The sequence below is a fragment of the Podarcis muralis genome, chromosome 13, assembly GCF_964188315.1.
Source record: "Podarcis muralis chromosome 13, rPodMur119.hap1.1, whole genome shotgun sequence".
Classification (NCBI taxonomy): Eukaryota; Metazoa; Chordata; class Lepidosauria; order Squamata; family Lacertidae; genus Podarcis; species Podarcis muralis.
Window position 1 is genome coordinate 4,357,725 of NC_135667.1, and position 24,439 is coordinate 4,382,163.

The window sequence follows — 24,439 nt, forward strand, 5'->3', positions numbered from 1 at the left end:
GCCCACGGATGGTCCGGGAATCAGTGTGTTTTTACATGAGTAGAATGTGTCCTTTTATTTAAAATGCATCTCTGGGTTATTTGTGGGGCATAGGAATTCGTTCATTCCCCCCCCCCCAAAAAAATATAGTCCGGCCCACCACATGGTCTGAGGGACAGTGGACCGGCCCACGGCTGAAAAAGGCTGCTGACCCCTGCCTTAAACAGCTCAGGACTGCAATACCTCAAAGACCGCCTCTTTCCATATGAACCGACCCGGACCCTGAGATCATCTTCTTTGTGTGTCTCCTCCATGAGAGCCCGGAGGGTGGAATCACTAGAACGGGGCCTTCTCTGTGGTGGCTCCCCGTCTGTGGAATGCTCTCCCCAGGGAGGTTCGCCTGGCGCCTTCATTATACGTTGTGCGCCAGGCAAAAACATTCTTCGTCAACCAGGCCATTGGTCAATTAAACCACCGATGGCCTTTAAAACTGTTTGGGGGCAGCAGATTTGTTTTGTTTTGTTTTTCGGTTGTTTGTTTTGGTGCTTTCAAACTGTAAACTGCCCTGTCATCCTCAGATGAAGGGTGGTATAGAAAAAATCTCTCTATATAAACATGAGGCGTGTGGACCATTCAGGAATTTCTCCAGGATCGGGGTTAGGGATTAGACAAGGCGTGGATCCATCAACCGATTAGATGTGTGAAGGCGCCAACATTATTCTTGTTGGCAGAGGGCAAATAACAAGTTTGGCAGAAGTTGGGACAATTGGCTATAATCATAGAAATGTAGAGATGGAAGAAGTCATCCAGTCCAGTCTGACGCAGGAACCGCAGCTAGAGGACCTCTGGCACAGGTGTGCAGTCCTGCACTCTGTGCATGCCCAGAGGCACCTTGCTTCTCATTCAGAATCCTTCCAAAAGCGGTCAGGTGTTGCTTTCGCCTCCCTCTCCCCCTACCTTTTTTGGGATTCCCCTAGGGCTAAAGTACACAGAGGGACAGAGTCTTGCCCTGTATGGCAAGTGCCACCTCCCCACCCCCCGCACTCTAGGGAGATATATTTGACAGAGGGGCCGGTGTGGGGGGGTCACCTCTGGGCCAGCAACCCCACGCCTTCCTTGCTTTCTCAGCAAGGTGAATCGGTCATCATCCGCAGTGGTAAAAGGCTATGTTTGTCTACTTGCCGGTTGCAACAGCGGCGAAGGATTAAGTGTCAGTGGGGCAAAGATCTAGGGCAGGATTGGTCCTCCGGCAAGCCAGGAACCAATCTTAAAACCAGGGGCTGGAGAGAGCAGATTTATGGCACAACAGGAGGGTGGTTTCCCCCCCACCCCACAGAGGCCCCAAAATCTGATTTATTTTTTCTGGGCAGAGACAGGTTGGTGGCGGAGTGGGGGGAATTTGTTGAAGTCTACCCACCCCACAGCTAGTCCCCCCCCCCCCACAAGGCCAAACAAACACCCCACGGTGGGTCAGTTTGAAATCCAGAAAAGATATTAGCTGCTTAACAGGATTGCTATTTCCCAAAAGGTGAAAATCCCAGCAGGGAAAAAGCAACAACGCAGGCTTTCATCTTTCCAGCCTCTCTCCTCTGAATTACAGAATCGAAGGGTTGGGAGAAGGGACCCCCGAGGGCCAGGGGGTTGGTCTGGATAGCCCTCAGGGGTCCCAAGGGGCCAAACCTACAATTCTGATTCTATATACTCTTATCAAACAGGCCAAGCACAACTCTGAAGAATAAGGCCCCCTTCCCCCTCAAAAAAATCCTATTTTTAGCAGCACACCCAGGCAGCGGTGGCCACCCCACACGCCCAAGGCCACAGGAGGCGATGTGACTGTGGCAGTGTGGGTTAGTGGTTAGAGCAGGCTTCCTCAACCTCGGCCCTCCAGATGTTTGGAGACTACAATTCCCATCATCCCTGGCCACTGGTCCTGCTAGCTAGGGATCATGGGAGTTGTAGGCCGAAAACATCTGGAGGGCCGAGGCTGAGGAAAGCTGGGTTAGTGCGTCAGGTTACACGGACGTGGGAGAGCAGGGTTCGAATTCTGTCTTCCGTGGAGCCAGTCACTGCCTGCTTTGCAGGGTTGTTGTGGTGGGGATTCAAGGAACCACATACGCCCCAGCTTGAGCTCTTTGGAGATAGAAAAAGGTGGAATATTTACATATTGTTAGCCGCAACCACTAATTGGGAGGTAACGAAAGGCTAAAATTGATCCCCGTTTTCACAAAGCTGGAATACGTGGTGGGCGCTCGCCGCTACTGCTTTCTGAACAGTTTCTCGAGGAGCGTATAATTGTCTTTTTATTTTGAAGAAGTTATTTGAGTTACACACACAGATGCAGAGAGATAAATACAGTATTTTTTTTTTTTTTTGTCTAACGGACTCTTCACACTTGGAACACTTGGAACAGAGACCGGGAAAAAGCGGCAAAAAAAATATTATTATTATTTCATCCTCGTCATTTAACATTTTTGTACGGATCCGGCCACCCTGCCACCCGCCCGCGTCCTGTATTTATTTGTTGTTTTTTTTTAAACCCTTGGTATCGTTCCCCCCCCCCTTTTCAAAACGGTTTCAGCAAATCTTCTAAAGTGCCATAAAACTACCTAGAGGTGCTTCTAGAAAGTAACAAAAAATTAAAAACCAAAAAGAGAGAGAGAGACAAGTTTACATTCAGTAGCAAACGGTCAACAATCACCAAGAGCCCCCCCAGTGGCGAAAAAGTGCAAAAGATCAGAGAGACGGACAGCTATGTACACGTCAGTGACCGCCCTTCTGCCCCCCAGCAAGACTGCCCCACATGCCCTCCCCACCCTGGTGGTCCGGAGTGCAACCCCCCCCCCCCCAAAAAAATAACTTTGGTGCTCTCTCTATCTCCCCATTCTCAACCCTGACCGGCCTCTTTCAACGCATCAGCTGCGAGGCGCGCAGGGGTCCTCGCTGGCGACACTGGATCGCAACCGGAATCGCGCCCCACTGCCAAACCGTGGGGCAAATCCCTCGGCGCAGCCTCTTCCTGCTTAGCCGCCCGGCTTGACCTTTCAACCTTTGCAGGCCGAAAAAACGACCCCAGGCCTGCTGACCGGTTGCCATCCTAGGGATGGGTCAGAGCGGCGGGGTGGGGGGGCCCTATATCCCCAAAGCCCCATAGCGGAAGGGGGGGGGAGTTACACAGGGGGCCTGGAGCGCCGGGTGCGAACGCAAGGGGCCTGCCCTTTCAAGGAATTGACTCCAGGTCTCCAGAATAATGCGCCTTTTATGATGCAGGAGGAACTTGTGAGCGTGATGTGGGGTGGGGTTGTGGGGGGAGTGGAAGAGTCAGGAAGTGGTCCCCCCAAAAAACACACACGCACCCCCTCGCCCCAAGCAGTGCCTTCTTATCGGTGGCGCAGCAGCAGCAGCAGCGGAGAAGGAGGAATGTGCAATTTTTGCTGCATTGCAGGTGAGCCGCAGCAGGGATGTTGCGGCCAGGTGGAATGCATTGCGGAGGCACCGCTAAAGTGCTGGAGGCGACGAGGGGGGGTGGGTTAGAGGAGGCTCTGCGTTGCAATGGGGGGGGGAGAGAGAAGGAGGCGTTATCGGCCCTGCTTGGACAAAAACTGGGGTGTTTTTTTGGGGGGGGGAGAAGAGAAATCTGCAAGGCCGTGTTTCTGCTCTGCTGCTGCAGAGAGAAGACTGTGGCTTCCTTTTGCAGACCTCGGTGTGCTGCAAACAGAAATTGGGGGGGGGGGCAGCTATGCTGCAGTGCGTGGGGAGGGGGGGGGAGGCGAGAGAGGCGGCTCGCAGCACATTCCCTGCACTGGAGCAATTGGTGAAATTTTGCACGCCGCAATTCTCTCTCCCTCCGTCCTGACCCCCCTTTAAGTCTCCAAACAGGGGGGCAGAGGCGCCACCAGCTCCCGCCCCCCTGCAAGCCAGTCTTTCTTTGGAAGCCCTTCTGATCCTTGCCCCCCCCCCCCAGTTCAAGCGCCAGTCTCCGTACAGGCCTGGCAAGGCCCATGGAGCATGGAGATGCCTTGGTTCCACTGGGGGGGGGGATTCAACAGGAGGCCTTGTGGGGCAATGAAGGAGGCCTTTTGCATCCCTTAAAATATTAAGGGAAGTCTAGAGAGGTTTTTTTTAACACTTAAAGCTGAGAATTGAGGCTAGCGGAGGCAGGGTGGGTTAAGGTTACCCCCCTCCCAAAAAAACGACCTCCCTTGGCCAGAACTTTCTAGTTTCCGGAAGGAGGTTGCGGAGGCAAAAATACGCAGCGAAGGCTGCAAGTTTCAGGGGTGGGGGGCAAAGTTGAAGCTCATTTTAGCAGTAAGAGGGTGGTTAGGAGCGATTTCGATTCCAGAAACGAATTGCATGTCCCTTTCTTTGCAGAAAACTCCACTCCTCCATTTCTGCAAGCTTATCGAAAGCGCAGAATTGTCGGAGGTACCCAAAGGTCATCCATTCCAACCCCATGCAACGCAGGAATCTCAGTTATCTTATATTTGGGGGGAGGGCGGAAGCTGTTTTGTTCCTATTGTTCCATAGGAACCTTTGGATGTCCGAAAGCTCATCGCACCCAGAAATCTAGCAGCAGGTCCCTGCTATCGTCTGGAGTTCTGCATTAAAAGAGTCTTTCCCCAAACTAGGGCTTTTTCAGATATTTTGAATCACAAAAACCTGAAGGGGACCGGCCCATTTTGCGAAAGGTGCGCCAAAACATCTGGCATGCATAACTCTCCTTTCCTCCTCCCGTTGTCCGAAGCCTTTAGGCAAAATCCTGCCCCTCCCTTTAAAAATCTTCGATATCGAAAACCTCCACATACTGTTTATTCAAAATCCTTCCGCTTGCTTTTTAAAGTTTGTGCAGTTTTCCCTAGAAGGGTGAGTTTTCTTTCACCACCCCCTACTAATTAGGGGTTGTTAGGTTTTGTTTTGTTTTTAAAGGAAAAAACAAAATCCCCACTGTTTTGGTCCTTTCGTAAGCCAAAAAATATCCACAAATTTAAATGTTTTTTCATCTTGGAAGCAGGCAGAACCCATTACCCCCAGGTTTAGAAAACACCTAAGGCTTTTTAAAATAATGGGGCGATTGCCATCCCTAACCCTGCCCTGCCCATATTCTCTAATCTAAAATAATAATAATAATAATAATAGTAATAAACCCATTCCCCCAAAATATGCAGAGTGGCCTGCTGGAATGCAGCACTCAGTTCTCCCTAAATCCTAAAAAATATCGCATTACTTATTTATTTGGGTTCGTAGCAAGAGAAGGGAAGAGGGGGGGGGGGAGGAAGAACAGCATTTTGATCGCCTTCCTGGAGAGGAAGGGAACATTTCCATATCTTAAAACCATTTTGAAGACTTGCCCAACCGCCTTATGGACAGGGCTGGCTAAAAAAAGGGGGGGGAGTTTTTTTCTGATGCAAATGTAAACCTAAGTGGTCCAGAATGCTCATTGGCATGACAAATGCCTGTGCCCCTTTCAATCCTCAGGAGGCTCAAAGCTCGCTTAAGCCACAGCTGGAAAAATGCTTTCTTGCATTAGGTAGGACTAGTTTGCTTATTTATTGAGAGAGAAAGATAACGCAAGCACAGGAGGGGTTTTGGGTTTTTCCTGGACTGTGAAATGTAACCCAACTGCCCTATTGCTGAGTTTAGGTGGTGTGTGTGTTTGTGTGTGTGTTTTGGGGAGGTAAATCCCAGTATGGAGGAAGCGGGAGGGAATGTGTGTTACTGGGAGGGTGGGGTTTTGTGCTGTGCTGTTGTCTTTTGCAAAGGTGGCAGAAGTGGGATGAGCTTGGCGGAAATTAAAATCACAGTACACAGTGGAATCCGGTCTGGTTGCCCACCCCACTCCGGCTGAAAGGGCACCCCCCCCCAAGAGAGAGAGAGAGAGAGAGTGAGAGAGAGAGAGAGAGAGAGAGAGAGAGAGAAGGGCATGCTACCAGGGTGGCAGCAAACTTGGCAGCCCCCACTCCTGCAAAGTGTGTCCAGATGCGATGCAAAGCTGTTGCTGCTCTTTTGTGGCTGTTGCAAAAACCCTGGAAGACCAGATCCTACAGAACCGTCCTCTCCCCTCCTCACCATCTCAACAGGACACCCTGCCCTCCTCCTCCTCCTCCATCCAGCCAAAGGAAAATGTGATTCATCCCCTTCAAGCTGCAAAACAAAAACGAACAGGGAGAAATAATACAGCTGCCAAAAGCAGCGGCTAGAGATCCGAGGCGCTGGGCCGGAGGAGGGGGCGCCAGAGGGCACACACACCCCAAAAAAGGGGGGAGAGGGGGGGAGACAGTTCTGTGGAATGAGACCTTTTTCCCCTTTAGAGGGGGGGGAATGGCGATTTGGGGAAGGAAGAGACCAGGAAGGCAAGAGATAAAAGGGGCATTGGCTGGTGGGAGGAGCCAAAAAAGAGCTCCGCCCCCCCAAACAGAAGCTCCTCCTCCCAGCCGTACCTTCCCAGGCAGGGGTAACAGGGAGAGCCAAGACGGGGAGGGGGGAGCAGGATTGGGGAGGTGGGGAGACGACAACGAAGATTTGCTTGTGCAAGTTCACTCTGGAAATATATATACGGAGCAAGAAGACATTCATATGGGGGTGTGGTTGGGAGAAGGGGGGGGAGAGGGGTTACCCTGTACCTATTTTCGCTGCTACGTCTTTTTTTTGTCTGTTAAAAAAAAAAGTCTTATCTACGATGTGCCCCACTCGACAAACCACGGGGATGTGAAGTTGTGGGTCAGGGGGCTGCGCTGTGCATCCCCTCAACGCAATCAATGCTCACGTCTGGTTTCCATAGCTCTGTCTCTCTCTCTGCCGCAGCGCTGCCACTGCAATCTGCCCCCACCCCTCCGCCCCGAACATCCCTTCTCGGGGAGGAGGGGGTCGCCTTCCACAACCCCAGAGCGCCCCAAACCCTCCACTGGCTGGGCGGGAGCTGTTGTCCAAAGCCATGGGAGGGCGCCATCTTGGGAGAGGCGGAAGCGGCGGCGCCCCTCGCCTCCGGCTGACCCCCTCCGCCCCAACCTCCCTTGGTCCTCCCCCTCAGAGAAGGCTCCCTTTCTTCAGCCTCTCCGGGGCGGGCAGTTCCCCTCTGCCCTCGTGCGCCGCGCCAGCCCCCATTGCCATGGCCACGCTGGAGGCCGCAGCGGCAGAGCCGTCGTGGACCTCGCCACGACACGGGTTCACGGAGTAGCTGAAGACGCCGGGGAGGAACGGCAGCGGCTGCCCCTTCTCGTCCGGGACGACCATGTTCAGAGCCACCGGGAGGGTGAAGTTGTAGGGGTAGGCCGCCAGCAGTTGGTGGCCGTACATCAGAGGGTAGGGGTCCGGGTAGAAGCAGACCTTGCCACCGTCCGCGCCGTCGCCGCCGCCCGCCTTGCCCACGCCGCTGAACTGGATGGCGCTGGGGTAGGCAAGGAACGAGGGCGGCTTGTCCTCCAGGTCCTTCCGGGTCCGACAGCTGCTCGGCACCAGCAAGGGCAGCGGGTACTCCTGGACGGGGTACCGCTCCTCCTCCAGCTCGGGCGCCAAGGCCTCTTTCAGAGCGAGACCCGTGTGCGAGATGACGGGGTCCTGCAGGGAGTGCGGTAACCTTGGCGGGAGTTCGGCGAGGCTGGTGGCCGCCTCCAGCACGGGCGGGTGGGCGCTGAGCTCCTCCGGAAAGGGAGACTTGTTCCCCTCTGCCAGGGGCACGGCCTCCTCTTCCGGCACCGGGGTGCGGCGTCCGTAAGGCTGCATGTCCACCGCCACGGGCCCCTCCTCCTCCTCCTCGGGGAGCTCTTGCGGGCACAAGGGCGCTTCGCCGCTGGAGGATGACACCTGCATCTCCTGCATGGTCTCCTCTTTGACGACGGGCACCGGCACGACAGCCACGGGAGGAGCCTCCGCCGCCTTCTTGGAGTAGGCGATGACGGTGGTGAGGGCCGGCAAGGGCGGCGGCTCGGGCGGCTCTCCCTCGTGGCGCTTCATGTGGCGGCTGAGGGCCGCAGCCGTCTTGCACACCTTGGTGCAGCGGGCGCAGGTGAACTTGACCAGGGGCTTGCGGCCGACGCGGTGGGCCTGCGAGGGCACCAGGGGCGGGTTGTCCTTGGCGAGGCGCCCGTGCACTCGCTCATGCTTCCTCAGTTTCTTGAGCGCGGAGAACAGCTTGCCACAGGCGCCGCACTCGTGCTTCCACTCGGAGCCGCGCCCTGCTTTGGGTGGCTGGCTCGGCCCCTCAATTTCGGAGGCGGCCCCGCGGCCGGCGGCCACTTCCGCCGGCACCGAGTCGCTGATCCCCACACCCTCCTCCTCCTCTTCTTCCTCCTCCTCTTCTTCCTCCCCGGCCTTCTCCGTCCTTTTCATCCAGCGCAGAGAACGGAGCTTGCGGTGCCACCGGGACTTTTTCATCTTGGGCAGCGTGTTGGCACCGGCGCCGGCCTTCCGCTTGGGCTTGTAGCTGTAGTAGGGCCGCCACAGCTGGTCTTCGGCGTCGCCCCTGTCGCTCTCCTCCTCGCCGCTCTCGTTGGCATACCCCCTGCTGGCGTGCTTGCCGTGGGGAGCTTCCAGCGGCACCTCCTTCCCGCTGCTTTGCTCCCTGCCGAAATCGAAGCGCTTGCCCCCGACGCGGCCGCCCTTGTCCAGCATGAGGTCCGTCTCAGAGATCCGCCGCTTGACGATGGCTTCCTCGCCGATGCGCACCGTGATCTGGCAGAGCGGTGCGGCGCGGCTTTCGGAGGCGGCCCCGACGTACGCTGGCTTTGCCATGTATGTCATGGTCCGCCCGGACCGGGGCCCCCTGGCCCTGGACTCCCCGCTCTCTTCCAGAGCCCGCTCGTCTGCCTTCTGCGACTGGATGTACTCCTTCAGCACTTGCTTCTTGATAGGCCTGGTCGCGGCGGAAGATGGCACCTGTGTCGGGGGAAGAGGCCCTGCCTCCGAAGACTTGCTGTTGTAGGTGATCACCGAGGGCGTCTGCGACAACACTGACGTGCTGTGGACGATGACCGAGGAGGCGGGCCGCCCGTAGGCGATGACGGAGGCGGCCTCTGCGCTCAGGGGCCCTGGTCTCTTGTCCAAAGGAGCGTTCTCGCCCGCGGCCGGGAGCGCGGAGATCTCCGGGCCAACCGCAGTTTCCTGCGGCCGCGGAAAGCGTTCCGGCTCGGGCATCTCCAGGGAGCCGCCGTTGGCAGTGAAGACGGAAGCAATGTCGCCGTTGCCCAGCGAGGAGACCAGGTTGCCGTCCAAGGAGTCCCCGTCGCCCAGCGCCATGGGGATGGGCTGAGCCGGGAGCAGGAGGTTGTCAGGCACCAGGCCTTGGCTGTAGGTCTTGTAGGGCCTCTTTTGGGAGCGCATGGGCAGGAGGCGGTAGAGTTTGAGGGCGTTGAGCTTGGGCTTGTAGCCTCCGTTGGGAGTCTTCTCGGAAGAGATCAGGCCGGGGTTGATCCCGTGGAAGGCTTTCTGGTGGGTCTTCAGGTTGTAGTAGGTGACGAAGGTCTCCCAGCAGAAGATGCACTGGTAGCGGCGCTCGCCCGTGTGCCACACCTCGTGCTTGGTGCGGTACTCGGCCAGAGCAAAGACTTTGTCGCAGTAGCGGCAGGGGTACTTCCTCCGCCACGAGTGGACGTTGGAGTGGCGCTTGAGACTCGAGAGCGTCATGTACGAGCGCTCGCAGACGGTGCAGAAGTAGATGATGTGCCCGTCGACCACTTTCACAAAGTGGTCTTGGTCCGAGATGTAGTCCATGCGCTGCAGCCCGCGGTGGCGGAACAGCACGCTCTTCTTGGAAGACGGCGGCGGAGGCGGCTTGGGAGGCAGCCCGGGACTGGGCAGCGCCTCGCCCGCGGGGACGCCCTCCTCTGCCTTCTCCATCTCCTTGCACAAGACCTCGTGCGTCTGGAGCCGCTTGATGTGGATGAAGCTCTTTCCGCAGTGCCGGCAGGAGAGAGAACGGCGCGTCCGGTGCAGTTTCATGTGCAGGCTGAGCGCCGACGACGTGGTGAAGGAGCGGCTGCAGCTCCCGCAGCAGAAGGAGCTGGCGGCCGGGTAGGAAGCTCCGGATGGGGGCGAGCGAGAGGAGGCCGGCCCTTGGTGGTCCGCCTCGCCGTTGGCGGCTGAGGGGTTTCCGGGGGAATCATCGTGGTCCCAGCTGACGCCTCCCTTCAGCACGTAAGCCAGGTCTGGCTGGGGTGGCGGCCCGGCGGCAACCGAGCTGAGGTTGTACAGGATCTTGGCGGTCTCTGTTTCAGGGTCGGGCTGGCCGTCGCTGGCCGGGCTGGAGGCTTTGGCCAAATCGTGGAAGCTGAGGGGGCTGGAAGGCTCGGCCGAGCGGGAAGGGCAGGTGAGGTCAATCGGCGAGCTGCACGGCCTGGAAGAGGCCCCGCCCGAGTCGTCCATCTTGGTGCCCGCCAAGGGGTCGTCCAGGTCCTCGAGGCGGGAGATGCCGAGGCGGCGGCCAACGGCCCCGATCTCCTTGGCAGCGGCCGGGCTGGGCACGGAGAGCCGGGAGTTGTAGATGAAGTTGAGGACGTCGGAGAAGACTTCGGCTTGGACGTCGGGGAGCTCCAGGATCTGGCTGGGCTGCTGGCAGGTGGACTCCTCCGACAGCACCTCCTTGAAGTAGGGGCTGGAGGCCGCGAGGACGTTCTTGTGGGCCTTGAACTTGGTGTCTTCAGCAATGATGGTGATGTCGCAGAACTGGCCGCGGAGGCGCTGCTCGTTCAGCTGGACCAGGAGGGAGCTGGAGTGGCCAATGTCCGTGAGCTCCATGGCTGCAGCCATTCAGCTGCCTCAGACCTGCAAGAAAGAGAGAAAATGGGGTAGCAATGCCTGAGGTTTTCAACAAAGAGGGGAAACATGCAGGCTTAGTTGTTGCTGCTGCTACTGTTATTGTTATATTATAATGATGATGATGATGATGATTGTTGTCTTTGTCCATAGAGGGGACAAAGCATCTTAAAAAGCAGAGACATCACCTTGCCAACAAAGGTCCGTATAGTTAAAGCTCTGGTTTTCCCAGTAGTGATGTATGGAAGTGAGAGCTGGACCATCAAGAATGCTGATCACCAAGGAATGGATGCTTTTGAATTCTGGTGCTGGAGGAGACTCTTGAGAGTCCCATGGACTGCAAGAAGATCAAACCTCTCCATTCTGAAGGAAATCAGCCCTGAGTGCTCACTGGAAGGACAGATCCTGAAGCTGAGGCTCCAAGACTTTGGCCACCAACCGGGGGTTGGACTAGATGACCCCAGGATCCCTTCCAACTCTATGATGATTCTATGACTATGTATAATTACGATTATTCTGTGTGTTTTTTTATGTGTTGGAAGCCACCCTGAGCGGCTGGTGCAACCCAGCCAGATGGGTTGGGCATAAGTAATAAAATTATTATTATTAATTTATTATCCTGAGCAACATACCAATTATAGGGGGGGTCTGACAACTGCTCCATGTAGTCAAAAGTCTGGTATTGATTCATTGGAAAGATGCTACTATTGGCATGGACAACAGGACAACACCTCATTGAATGGATTGCTTTCAGACGCAGATTGTGTCTGGATAATGATACAGTATTAGCAATGCACAGCACAAATGCACAAATGTGGAGGCAGACCATAGAAGCATGGAATTGTAGCATTGGAAGGGACCCTGAGGCTCATCTCATCCAAAGGTCTGCAAAGCAGGAATCTGCAGCGGCCCCATACGGGGATCTGCTGGGAGGGCGTTCCACAGGGCGGGTGCCACCACTGAGAAGGCCCTCTGCCTGGTTCCCTGTAACCTTACTTCTCGCAGTGAGGGAACCGCCAGAAAGCCCTCAGAGCTGGACCTCAGTGTCTGGGCTGAACGATGGGGGTGGAGACGCTCCTTCAGGTCTACTGGGCCTTTGAGGCCATTTAGGGCTTTCAAGGTCAGCACTAACACTTTGAATTGTGCTTGGAAAGGTCCAGGCTCTTACACATGACCATGGTGCTTAGAAACCGTGACCCCTGACCTCTCGAAAAGAGGGGTGCCACAGCTGGGGGAGAGGTCTCAGGAGGGGGTCTCTGGGGGTCTGCCTGACGGCTAGGAACGACAGCCAGAGTGGCTGGGGAAACTCAGCCAGATGGGCGGGGTATAAATAATAATTATTATTATTACATTCAAATCCCACCTCTTCCTCCCCGGAGTTCAAGGTGGCAGGGATAGTTCCTGCTCCTTCCCCGTTATCGGCTCCACAACAACCCTGCGAGGCAGGTCAGGCCAAAAGCAAGCGAGCGAGCAAGGCCCCCCAGCGAGTGGGGATTCGAACCCACGAGTGGGAAGGGCTGCGAGAAGGCAGCCAGGAGTACCACAGGGCTCTGCTTCCCGTCAGTCCCAAAAAGTCGCTTGGCTGCCGTTGACATGAGTCACACCGAGCGAAGCAGCGGGGTTGATGCTGGCATGGGCAGGCCGAAGGCCATCAGGGGAAGAGAGAGCGGCCTGTTTGGCTTGAGCGGAGAAGCCCCCAGCCCAGCCCTCCTCCCCACAGGGCCCCCCCAGTCGCCCACCCCCTCCCCACTCCACCCATTGGGGAGCCATTTTGCTCCAGGAGCTCGTTCCTCCAGCTGGCAAGCCTAAAATGGCTGAAGGAAACAATTTCCCGGTGCCAGCTCGGATTAAGCAGCTGATGCGTTGGCCCGGCCTGCTCTCCGGAGCTCAGCGCGGAAGCCGCTCCAAGAGGCTCGCCTCGTTGCCCCCAGACGCTCAGGCGCCTCCTTTGGCCCGGCCGGCCCCCTCGTGTCAAGGGCTGGCCCCCGAAGGCACGCTCTGCCCTCTCCCCGCTGCGGAGACGTGGGAGAAAATCTTGTGTGTGAGAGAGAGAGAGACAGCAGAATAGGGATGCCCACAATGTTTTCTTTTCCTCCAAGCCCTTCTTTCGCAAACTTCCCTCCTCCCTCGACCTGGGTGGGACCGTCCCGACGACGCAATTTCAGGCCATGTGTGTGTGTGTGTGTGTGTGTGCGTGCATGCGAATGGGCTTGTGCCTGCATGCACGGCGAGTGTGTGTGCGTATAACACGGCGGCAACAATTCCTTGAGGGTCTCTCTTTCTCTCGCGCACACGCATATATATAAACTCCCTTCCCGGCTGCGACAGGAGTACCCAAACGGAAAGGGGGTTTCTATGGAAACCAGCCTGGATGACGAAGAGAACGGTTGGGGAGGGAGGGAGAAGGAAGAGGCAGCGCTCTGTGGCACACAGCAAGAATTTGAGGAGGGGGAGACGTGTGTGGGCCCGGGCTGCATGTGGGTAAACACAGAGAGGGGGCATGCGGGAAGGGCAAGACACCCGATGGCGTTCCGACACGTCCAGCACCCAGGATCTCTCTCTGGCCAGGAGATCCTGGACACCCCACGTGGGGGGGTCATCCAGACGTCCTTAGGCAGCCCCCTTCATCCCCATCTCTTGAGCCTGAAATGGGTCTTTAGGCTGACTCTAACCACGCTTTCTAGGGACGCGGGTGGCGCTGTAGGTTAAACCACAGAGCCTAGGACTTGCTGATTGGAAGGTCGGCGGTTTGAATCCCCGCGACGGGGTGAGCTCCCGTTGCTCGGTCCCTGCTCCTGCCAACCTAGCAGTTCGAAAGCACCTCAAAGCGCAAGTAGATAAATAGGTACCACTCCGGCGGGAAGGTAAACAGCATTTCCGTGCTCTGCTCTGGTTCGCCAAAAGCGGCTTAATCATGCTGGCCACGTGACCCAGAAGCTGTACGCCGGCTCCCTCGGCCAGTAAAGCGAGATGAGCGCTGCAACCCCAGAGTCGTCCGTGACTGGACCTAACGGTCAGGGGTTCCTTTAACTTTAACCACGCTTTCTATCTGGCACCGGGGCCAAAACAGCTGTCACAGATTTATCCTGCTGTCCCCTAGCGTCCAAGCATAGATCCCAGAGGGATCCCAGTTATCTTGGGGAAACCTGACCCCCCCCCCACCTTTGACTGACAGCACGGTCGGGTCGCAGCCCGATCCAAGGTGGGTCGCAACAGGAGCACCTGGCAAATACAGTGCTACCTCGGGTTACAGACACTTCAGGTTACAGACTCCGCTAACCCAGAAATATTACCTCGGGTTAAGAACTTTGCTTCAGGATGAGAACAGAAATTGCACGGCAGCAGGAGGCCCCATTAGCTAAAGTGGTACCTCAGGTTAAGAACAGTTTCAGGTTAAGAACAGACCTCCGGAACGAATTAAGTACTTAACCCGAGGTACCACTGTATATGTGGGCGAAAGCTTAAGAAGCAGGTCTCTAAATGGCGTCAAAATTGCATCCTGGGTCTTAAAATTATTATTATTTTGGGAGGTTTTTAAGGATTGATGTTTCATTATGTTCTTTATACGTCCTTGAAGCCACCCCAGATGGGCAGGAAATATTATTATTATTAATAATAATAATGTTGAAGAGACCTAGGGTGAGAGTAACACAGAACCACTTTGCCTCCCTGAGCCCCGGCCCACAGGAGCTGGGAACCTTTGCCTTCAGGGCTGAAATACACTCTGCACATGCCCATTGGAACATGCCATTATATTGCCAGAGCCCGAGACCTGAAGCTCCGAGAACATCTCTAAATACATCAGAGAGAGAGAAAGGTAGAGGAGAATAAAGTCCATATATTCAATAGGGTTGGGTAGGGTCCCCGTACCATAAAGAAGGCTGATTGCCGAAGAATGGATGCTTTTGAATTCTGGTGCTGGAGGAGACTCTGGAGAGTCCCATGGACTGCAAGAAGATCCAACCTCTCCATTCTGAAGGAAATCAGCCCTGAGTGCTCACTGGAAGGACGGATCCTGAAGCTGAGGCTCCAAGACTTTGGCCACCTCATGAGAAGAGAAGACTCCCTGGAAAAGACCCTGATGTTGGGAAAGATGGAGGGCGCAAGGAGAAGCGGACGACAGAGGACGAGATGGTTGGACAGTGTTCTCGAAGCTACCAGCATGAGTTTGACCAAAGTGCAGGAGGCAGTGGAAGACAGGAGGGCCTGGTGTGCTCTGGTCCAGGGGGTCACAAAGAGGCGGACATGCCTAAACGACTAAACATCAACAAGGGTCCCCGTAACCATCCTATCTGGAAGGCGACTGTTGCAGACCCTTCCACGGACACTGCATTTTCTCTCTGCCCTGAATGTGGAAATGAACGTGTGCCCCCCACCCAAAATGGAACGGTCGCAGGAAGGGAAGCAAAAAACTTGATTTGCCTCGTCCGCCACTTCCGTCCGCCTGCAGTCCAGGGTGCTGCAACCGAAACAGGGCTCTGCGACGGTGGGGAGAGGGAAAAGGCTGGCGGATCGTAAACAAGATGCGAGGCAGGATGGATTTCTGCGGGTCTGAGTCACGAAGGCTGAGGTCAGCAGATTGCAGGAACGGCACAGCAGCCTGGAAGAGGCTGGAGGGGGGGCGGAAAGAGGAGGACTGCAATGTTGGGTCTGTGAACTGGAGAGAGAGAATGAAAAAGGCCAGGATAGAAAAAAAGACCCTCACCTGGACCAGCCTACTGCTACAACCTTTGCCCACCAGATATTTTGGGACTGCAACTCTCGTCCACTGTGCTGGCTGGGAGTTGCAGTCCGAAACCCGCGATGAGAACCGAGTTGGCAAATCTGCCTTTCCGACTTGCGTGCGGGTTCCTAAAAACCTACCAAAGTCATCCCGCTCCGTGGAAGGAGAAAGACCTATGTCCCGAGGCTGGAAAATCCATCGGTTCCTACGTTTTGCCGCAGGCTCCAAGGGATTTTGTGACCTGCCAGCAAGTCTCTGCTCCAATTTTAATCTCCTCAAATGTGGGGTTCTTGAGCCTGGTTTGAAATCCCCACTTTGTAATAATAATAATAATAATAATAATAATTTTATTATTTATACCCCGCCCATCTGGCTGGGCTTCCCCAGCCACTCTGGGTGGCTTCCAAAAAAATATTAAAATACTATAATACATCAAACATTAAAAGCTTCCCTAAACAGGGCTGCCTTCAGATGTCTTCTAAAAGTCTGGTAGTTGTTGTTCTCTTTGACATCTGGTGGGAGGGGGTTCCACAGGGCGGGTGCCACCACCGAGAAGGCCTTCTGCCTGGTTCCCTGTAACTTGGCTTCTCGCAGTGAGGGAACCGCCAGAAGGCCCTCAGAGCTGGACCTCAGTGTCCGGGCTGAACAATGGGGGTGGAGACGCTCCTTCAGGTATCCTGGGCCGTTTAGGGATTTCAAGGTCAGCACCAACACTTTGAATTGTGCTCGGAAACGTACTGGGAGCCAATGTAGGTCTTTCAAGACAGGTGTTATGTTGTCTTGGCGGCCGCTCCCAGTCCCCAGTCTGGCTGCCGCATTCTGGATTAATTGCAGTTTCCGGGTCACCTTCAAAGGTAGCCCCACGTAGAGCGCATTGCAGCAGTCCAAGCGGGATATAACCAGAGCATGCACCACTCTGGTGAGACAGTCTGCAGACAGGGAGGGTCTCATCCTGCGTACCAGATGGAGCTGGTAGACAGCTGCCCTGGACACAGAACTGACCTGCGCCTCCATGGACAGCTGTGAGTCCAGAATGACTCCCAGGCTGCGCACCTGGTCTTTCAGGGGCACAGTTACCCCATTCAGGACCAGGGAGTCCCCCACACCTGCCCACCCCCTGTCCCCCCAAAACAGTCATGTCAGGATTCAACCTCAATCTGCTGGCCGCCATCCATCCTCCAACTGCCTCCAGACACTCACACAGGACCTTCACCGGTTCTGATGTGAAAGTGAGGTAGAGCTTTGTGATCTTCAGCCACTTGGGGAATCTCTATCTCTGCCAAGCCTGCCGGGCAGGGAAGTTGCAAGGATGAAAAATCTGTATACAGTGGTGCCTCGCAAGACGAAATTAATTCGTTCCGCAAGTCTCTTCGTCTTGCGAGTTTTTCGTCTTGCGATGCACGGTTTCCCATAGGAATGCATTGAAAATCAATTAATGCGTTCCTAGGGAAACCGCCTTCAGACCAGGTCCGGGGACAGTCTGTCCCCCGACCTCTTCTGAAGGCTGGGGGGGGGGGACAAGGGCTTTTCTTCCCACCCCCAGCATTTTAAAAAACCCCGGGACAGCGGAGGGCTTCTCCGCTGTCCGGGGCGATCTTAAAATGCTGGCGGGCGGCATTTTAAAATCGCCCGGGACAGCGGAGGACTTCTCCGCTGTCCGGGGCGATTTAAAAGCCCCTGAGATCAGCGCGCCCAGGCTTCGCGGACCTCTCCGCAAGCAGCGGCAGCGCTGCCGCTGCTTGCGGAGAGTTGCCGGCATGCCGAAGCCTGCGCGTGCTGAGATCAGCGCGCCCAGGCTTCGCGGACCTCTCCGCAAGCAGCGGCAGCGCTGCCACTGCTTGCGGAGAGTTACCGGCATGCCGAAGCCTGGGCGCGCTGAGATCAGCGCGCCCAGGCTTCGCGGACCTCTCCTGCCTTCAAAAGCCGTCCAGGATAGCGGGAAGCGCTTCCCTGCTATCCCGGACTGCTTTTAAAATGCTGGCGGTGGGGAGCAAAGCCTTTCGGCCCCCGCCAGCCTTCCTGGACCTCTTCTGAAGGCCGGAGGGGGGGGAAAGGCTTTGCTCCCCACCGCTAGCATTTAAAAGAGGTCCCCGGAGATTTCCCTATGGGCTTTCGTCTTGCGAAGCAAGCCCATAGGGAAATTCGTTTTGCGAAGCGCCTCCAAAACGGAAAACCCTTTCGTCTAGCGGGTTTTCCGTCTTGCGAGGCGTTCGTCTTGCGGGGTACCACTGTATTTTGTTCCAAGTGTCTTGGTGGAGGCAGCCTCGCCTTCTTGAAACTCCAGACTTGCGCAGGCTTGTGGAAATGGGAAATGCAATTCACATGTGCTCAGAGGCCCTCGTCACAAGCCACCCTGCAGCCTTAGGAGGTGGTAAATTCAAGAGCCTTTCGGACAAGTTCCCGCTGCTGCCGTCTCAAAATTCATTCCCCCTCCCTCCACTCTCTGCCTCAGTTTTTCCCCATTAAAAAAACAAAACAAAAGTAATTGTAATGAACAGATTACGCTAGTAGGACTGCAGGAAGTTTTGTAAGGAGGACTATTTGAAATATTGCAAGAAAGACTATGAGGAGAGTTATTAAGGTAAAGGGATCCCTGACTATTAGGTCCAGTCGTGGCCGACTCTGGGGTTGCGGCGCTCATCTCGCTTTACTGGCCGAGGGAGCCGGCGTACAGCTTCTGGGTCATGTGGCCAGCAGGACTGGTGAACCAGAGCAGCGCACGGAAACGCCGTTTACCTTCCCGCCGGAGCGGTGCCTATTTATCTACTTGCACTGGCGTGCTTTCGAACTGCTAGGTTGGCAGGAGCAGGGACTGAGCAACGGGAGCTCACCCCGTCATTGCGGGGATTCGAACCGCCGACCTTCTGATCGGCAAGTCCTAGGCTCTGTGGTTTAACCCACAGCGCCACCCGCGTCCCGGGTGGAGAGTTATTAGTTAATGATAATTAAAAGTAACAGAGAAATTAAGAAATGCAGAATAAGTGATAAAGAATGAAAAATCATCAGAGGAGTTGATGGAATTCTAAAACATTGTATGAGATAAGAAGTTATGTTATATGATTGCTGGAAATGATATGTTTAAAAAACCAATAAAAATGTATATATATATATAAAAACAAAACAAAACAAAAAACCCCGAATGTAGCAGTCACCCTCCCAAACGTAACAAGGTTTCGTTCTTTTTTAAAAAGGAAAAGCCAAGCTCTTTGTACAATTGGGAAGGGCTGAGATGGCTATCACCACCCTGCAGCCAACCACATGACAACCAAAACAGATCAATAAAAACGGCCGCCAAACGGCCTTATGTCTCATCAAGATAGGAAGCCCAAGACTGGAGTCAGAGTCTGTGGACACCTCACTAGGTCCAACACGAAACATTTAATTTGTATAGGTTCCTCCCATTAAAGTCAATTTCTGTTTGTAATTTAGCTCCGGGAGGAAAGGGAACTCTAACAGATTGGCCTTGTATGCTGATGAGGCTGAACAAATACCATATTTTTCGCTCTATAAGACGCACCAGACCACAAGACGCACCTAGTTTTTGGAGGAGGAAAACAAGAAAAAAAATATTCTGAATCTCAGAAGCCAGAACAGCAAGAGGGATCGCTGCGCAGTGAAAGCAGCGATCCCTCTTGCTGTTCTGGCTTCTGGGATAGCTGCGCAGCCTGCATTCGCTCCATAAGACGCACACACATTTCCCCTTACTTTTTAGGAGGGAAAAAGCGAGTCTTATAGAGCAAAAAATACGGTAAATATTAAGAGGCTGCAAACTTGGGGTGGGGACCCTCCAGGGCAGAGAAACCAAAAAAAACCCTGTGGTGTAGTAGGTCAGCGCATCTGGCTGTTAACCAGAAGGTTGGTGGTTCGAACCCACCCAGGGGCGACTGTGGGCAGAATTCCTGCATTGTGTGGGGTTGGACTAGATGACCCTTGGGGTCCCTTCCAATTCTAGGATTCTAATGTTGTATTTTAATCTTGTTTTTAAGTTGTATTTTTATCAATTGTTTTTCTATCTGGTGTTAGCCGCCCTAAGCCGGGTCTTGGCTGGGGAGGGAGGGTTAAAAATAAATTATTTTATTATTATTATTATTATTATTATTATTATTATTATTATTATTATTTCTGAGCGCTTAAAGGGCACAGAAAAGCAGTAAAAGCACTTTTACTCCTCATCCTTTTCTTCAAAAAACCCCCCTAAAAACTGTGAGCGATTCAGAGTTCAACGAAGAACCAGACAATTCAGTCTCTGTGGAAATATGAAGGCCAGCAAAATGGTTTGAGCTCCCAACGGTGGAAATATATTAGGGGCTAAATGCCTGGATGGGCATAGGTAGGACTCTGTTAATCCAAATTTGGCCCAGACAATCTCGAGAATCAAACGCTTCTAGACCAGAGACAGGGAATGTGTGGCCCTACAGATATGGCTGGACTCCAGCGCCCATCTTTGCTAACTACTGGCCATGGGGCTGATGGGAGTCCATACCCGACAATTGTCCTGGACAAAAAACCCCCAAGGCATCCTGTTTTCCCCCCTGCGAGAGCACAGAGGCACTGTGCTCTCCCACAATTTCAGCGCATGGAAAAAGCATGGCGTCGCAAAATGCGAGACACATGACTCCCGCGGGAGTGTGGTCCCGGAAGATGGCGTCCAGCATTCATCCCCCAAGAAGTTTTTTATTTGAGTTTCCATTGAAAAGAGGCTTTATTTTAATACAGTGGTACCTCAGGTTAAGTACTTAATTCGTTCCGGAGGTCCGTACTTAACCTGAAACTGTTCTTAACCTGAAGCACCACTTTAGCTAATGGGGCCTCCTGCTGCTGCCACGCCGCCGGAGCACAATTTCTGTTCTCATCCTGAAGCAAAGTTCTTAACCTGAAGCACTATTTCTGGGTTAGCGGAGTCTGTAACCTGAAGCGTATGTAACCTGAGGTACCACTGTATTTTAATGTTGTATTTTAATCTTGTTTTTCAGTTGCATTTCAATCAATTTGTCTTTATATCGGGTGTTAGCCGCCCTGAGCCTGGTCTTGGCTGGGGAGGGCGGGGTATAAATAAAATTTATTATTATTATTATTATTATTATTATTATTATTTGCAGAGCCAGTTCTCTGGCCTAGACCATCCAGCCAAGGAGACTTTTAATGTGGGGAAGGCTGTTTTGCAAGGCAACTTTCAGGCCGGGCGGACTTGGAAACGGTTGAAAAATGGCGAGCCAAACGGAATGTTCTAGAAGGAGGCAACGAGCCAAAGCGAAGGCTCTAGAAAGAGGCCGAGCCGACTCATGGCAACCCGACGGCGGTTGCCATGGGGACCAGAGCTAGAAGCAGGGGCTGGCCTAGATCCAGGCACCGTTGCCGCGGAGACACAGATGGGGTGGTGACTGGCCTAGATACAGCCGCTGTCGCTATGGCGACCGGAAGAGGGAAGCGCGGTGGCGTTTCCATGGAGACCCACGGCAGGCCTTCTTCCCCTTCACCTGGGGGTTAGGACTACGATTCCCAGAAGCCCCGGCCAGCACCTCTTTCCCTCTGGCAGCACCCCAGGGAGACCCAGTGGAAAGGAAGGGTGATGGACCTCAGCCTTACCTACACGAGTAGACCACATCTACTGGGTGTCTGTGTCCCTGTTGCTCAAGATGCTGTCTCCAAATCTGCCTGCACAGGACCGTCTGGGGGGGGGGGGAGAGAAAGAGACGATGCGTTAGCCCAAATTTAAACTGTTTGTTATCCCTGTGCCCAACACACCTTAAATTCTGCCGCTAGAAAAGGAATCTTCCATTAAAACCCATGCAGCTTTTCGTTTCAGTTTTGGATTTTTCTAAAAAGAGGGCAGAAATGGTTAAATGGCGGGTAGAGTTGAGGCTCTGTTGCATTTGGGGTCAGAAACAAGATCATAGCTGTCAACAATTCCCTTTTTTTAAGGGAAATTCCCTCATTCCAAATAGGATTCCTCGCAAGGAAAGGGGAAAGTTGACAGCTATGAACAGGATCCCAGGCCTCAAGAGGGGATGGAAAAGGCCAGGGGTCAGCAACCGAAGGCCCATGGGCCAAAAGCGGCCGGCGGAGGTCATTTGACCGGCCCCCAAGCCACCCTCGAAAGCGAGCTGCCAGCTCGAGTGCTGCGCTAAACCGGTGCAGCGCGGCACGGGGACTCACTTCCGCGGTGCCGGAAATTGCGTCTGCGCACGTGCCGGAAATCGTGTGCTCACAAGCACACATGATCCGGCTCATGGAGGGATCTCCGCGGGACCAATCCGGCCCAGGCAAGATAAGCCTTGCTGACCCCTGGAATACAGTGGTACCTCGGGATGCGAACGGGATCCGTTCCGGAGCCCCGTTTGCATCCTGAAGCGAACACAACCCGCGTCTGCGCAGGTCGTGTCTCGCCGCTTCCGTGCATGCGCGAGAAGTCATTTTGACCATCTGCGCATGTGTGCACGGCGAAATCCAGAAGTAACACGCTCCATTACTTCCGGGTTGCCACGGAGCGCGACCCGAAAATACTTAACTTGAAGCACATTTATCCCGAGGTATGACTGTAGTCACTTCCTGGCACCCTCCATAAAACACACCCACCCCTCAATCTACCTGCAATTCTGATTCTATAATAATAATAATAATAATAATAATAACATTTTATTTATATCCCACCCTCCCCATCCGAAGCCATGGTCTATTAGGCGCAGGAATGAATTCAAATACCCCCCCCAAAAAAAAATTCATCAGAACTAGAAACTTGCTTTATTTTTTCAAGAAAACCGAGTGCGTGACTGACTATCCTCCCTAGGAAGAAAAAGCTTACGAAGGTCTGAAATTCTCAGTTTCCCCTCTGTCAAATATGACAGTTAGCAGTATCAACCAGGACTTATCTTTTTAACGTGCCGTTCCTGTTACCTCTGACTGAAGAGAGAAATAAGATCGAAAACAATACCCACTGCATTTAAAAATATTTTAAAGGCTCGTATTTTTCCACAGCGTCACTCTTTTTTAAAAACAACAACAAACAACCCTTGCTTTCATCATCTTTCCCTGAATGCTTGCCCGCCATTTCGGCAGAAAAGTTGTATCCGTTCCTCATACGCACATCATGGAAAATTTGCCCCTATCCGCACAATTAAAAGGACTTTGTGATTAACACCTTCCAGCCCAAACTTACAGGTTTCAGTACATTTAGATTACTAAAAAAAAAGAGTCACGTATAGATGTCTAATTAAATGGTAGATACTGGGAGCGAACAGCGAGAGAGCCTCCAAGCCTCAATTGCTCTTACGTTCCGCCTCCTGAAAAATCCAGAAACCTTAAAATAAAATAAAGGATGTCACCAGCTTGCCAAGTTGCTATTTCTGTTCCCCTTTGAGCACAGATTTGCGGACTTTTTTTTTTAAGGTTGTGTGGCTCAGAGCAGGGGGAAATTCGGTCCTCCCTTTCCCCACAGAGGGGGCACCAGTTTTTCACTAGCTTTCGGCCACAAACGCCTGCCTGCCCCTCTAAAACGAAGCCCTGGATTCGAATCCAGAACCCTCAGAAGGCCTTGCTGCGACCCCAGCAGACCTGGGTTCAATTCTGCTTCTAAAAACAAGATGCAAAATTTCGCTGCGGGATCTCAAGCCCTGGCTCCCTTCCTACCAGACAACCACCCCGCTCCGCTTTCAGAAAACCCCAAAGTCAGGGAATATCCTAGGTACTGCCTACCCCACAGATTTCCCCTCCCGGAATCGAAGCCCCCACCATGTTTCCCCGCGAGCCGTGGGGAGAGCTGAGCCTCCGAGCTTGCGCAGCCAAAGGAACCCGATCCTCTGCCATTTCCGGAGAGCCTGTGATCTCAGCAGCCTTGTGTTAACATCCTCCTCCCCAGCTTAGCACTAGAAGAATGCAGAAAGGCAGGCGGGCAGAGAGGGCGGAAGAGGAGAGAGAAATTAAAAGCCCTTCCTGGCTGCCAGAGAGGCCACAGCCTCCAAAAGTCACTGCCTGACGGGTCCAGGCAGCGTAACCTTTGCTGCGCAACAGGCCGGGGCGCGAGGATCGCTGTGATCAAGCCTGCGTCAGCCTGCGTGTGTCAGGATCTGTTGTCGGGTGTTAGAGATGAGCGTAACTGAAGACGGGGACGCGATCTGCCACACCGACACCGTCGGGCCGAAAGGGGCTTCAGGTGTCTTGGGTGTCAGCTGCAAAAGGGGGGGCTGCGCGGTTGCGCATTCCTCTGCAAAACGGCGGGTGTTATGTGTCCATCGGGAGCAAGCCAGAGGCTGTTTCGGTATGTGGGTCAGGCCGAGAAGCGTCACCCAGTTGGATTCGGCCTGCGCGGGGAGCCCTCAGCAGGGGCGAAGGAAGCGGGTTTCTACGCCTGGTGCGCAGCGAGCATGATGCGATTCCAGAACGGGCAATGTGGTCAGGAGCGCGAGATGACGACGGCCGGGATGGAGTGTGTCCGGCACAGGCAGATATCTCGGAGGGTGCGCTTCTGGAGACTGGAGGAAAAGAGGGGTGACAGGGTTGCATCCTGCGTTGATTTTGCAGGAAATCTGGAATATAACGGCACTATGGTTTTCCCAGTAGTGATGTATGGAAGTGAGAGCTGGACCATCAAGAAGGCTGATCGCCGAAGAATGGATGCTTTTGAATTATGGAGGAGACTCTTGAGAGTTCCATGGACTGCAAGAAGATCAAACCTCTCGATTCTGAAGGAAATCAGCCCTGAGTGCTCACTGGAAGGACAGATCCTGAAGCTGAGGCTCCAAGACTTTGGCCACCTCATGAGAAGAGAAGACTCCCTGGAAAAGACCCTGATGCTGGGAAAGATGGAGGGCACAAGGAGAAGGGGACGATGGAGGACGAGATGATGGGACAGTGTTCTCGAAGCTACCAGCATGAGTTGGACCAAACTGCGGGAGGCAGTGGAAGACAGGAGGGCCTGGCGTGCTCTGGTCCAGGGGGTCACGAAGAGGTGGACACGACTAAACAACAACAACAATGTGCATCATCGGAGCTGCACGA

General features: G+C 54.1%; 1 protein-coding gene and 1 non-coding gene across 4 annotated transcripts in view; one reads left to right on the forward strand and one right to left on the reverse strand.

Annotated features, from left to right (window-relative positions):
- Window positions 1–2,261: 2,261 nt before the first annotated feature.
- ZBTB4 (zinc finger and BTB domain containing 4) overlaps window positions 2,262–24,439 on the reverse strand; it is a 33,176-nt gene continuing 10,998 nt past the window's right edge. Inside the window, exons 1-3 of one of the 3 annotated variants that reach the window (XM_028751988.2) lie at window positions 23,174–23,399; window positions 21,032–21,114; window positions 2,262–10,731 (exon numbers count right to left, since the gene is read on the reverse strand). In XM_028751988.2, the coding sequence (XP_028607821.2) occupies window positions 7,000–10,716 (3,717 nt within the window). In that variant the 5' untranslated portion in view covers window positions 10,717–10,731; window positions 21,032–21,114; window positions 23,174–23,399 and the 3' untranslated portion in view covers window positions 2,262–6,999. Of the gene's footprint in view, window positions 10,732–21,031; window positions 21,115–23,137; window positions 23,400–24,439 lie in introns of those variants that run through there. The other 2 variants (XM_028751986.2, XM_028751985.2) reach the window with 2 other exon arrangements.
- Window positions 19,255–19,328, forward strand: TRNAN-GUU (transfer RNA asparagine (anticodon GUU)). The gene has a single exon. It is a non-coding gene; the product is annotated as a tRNA-Asn (tRNA).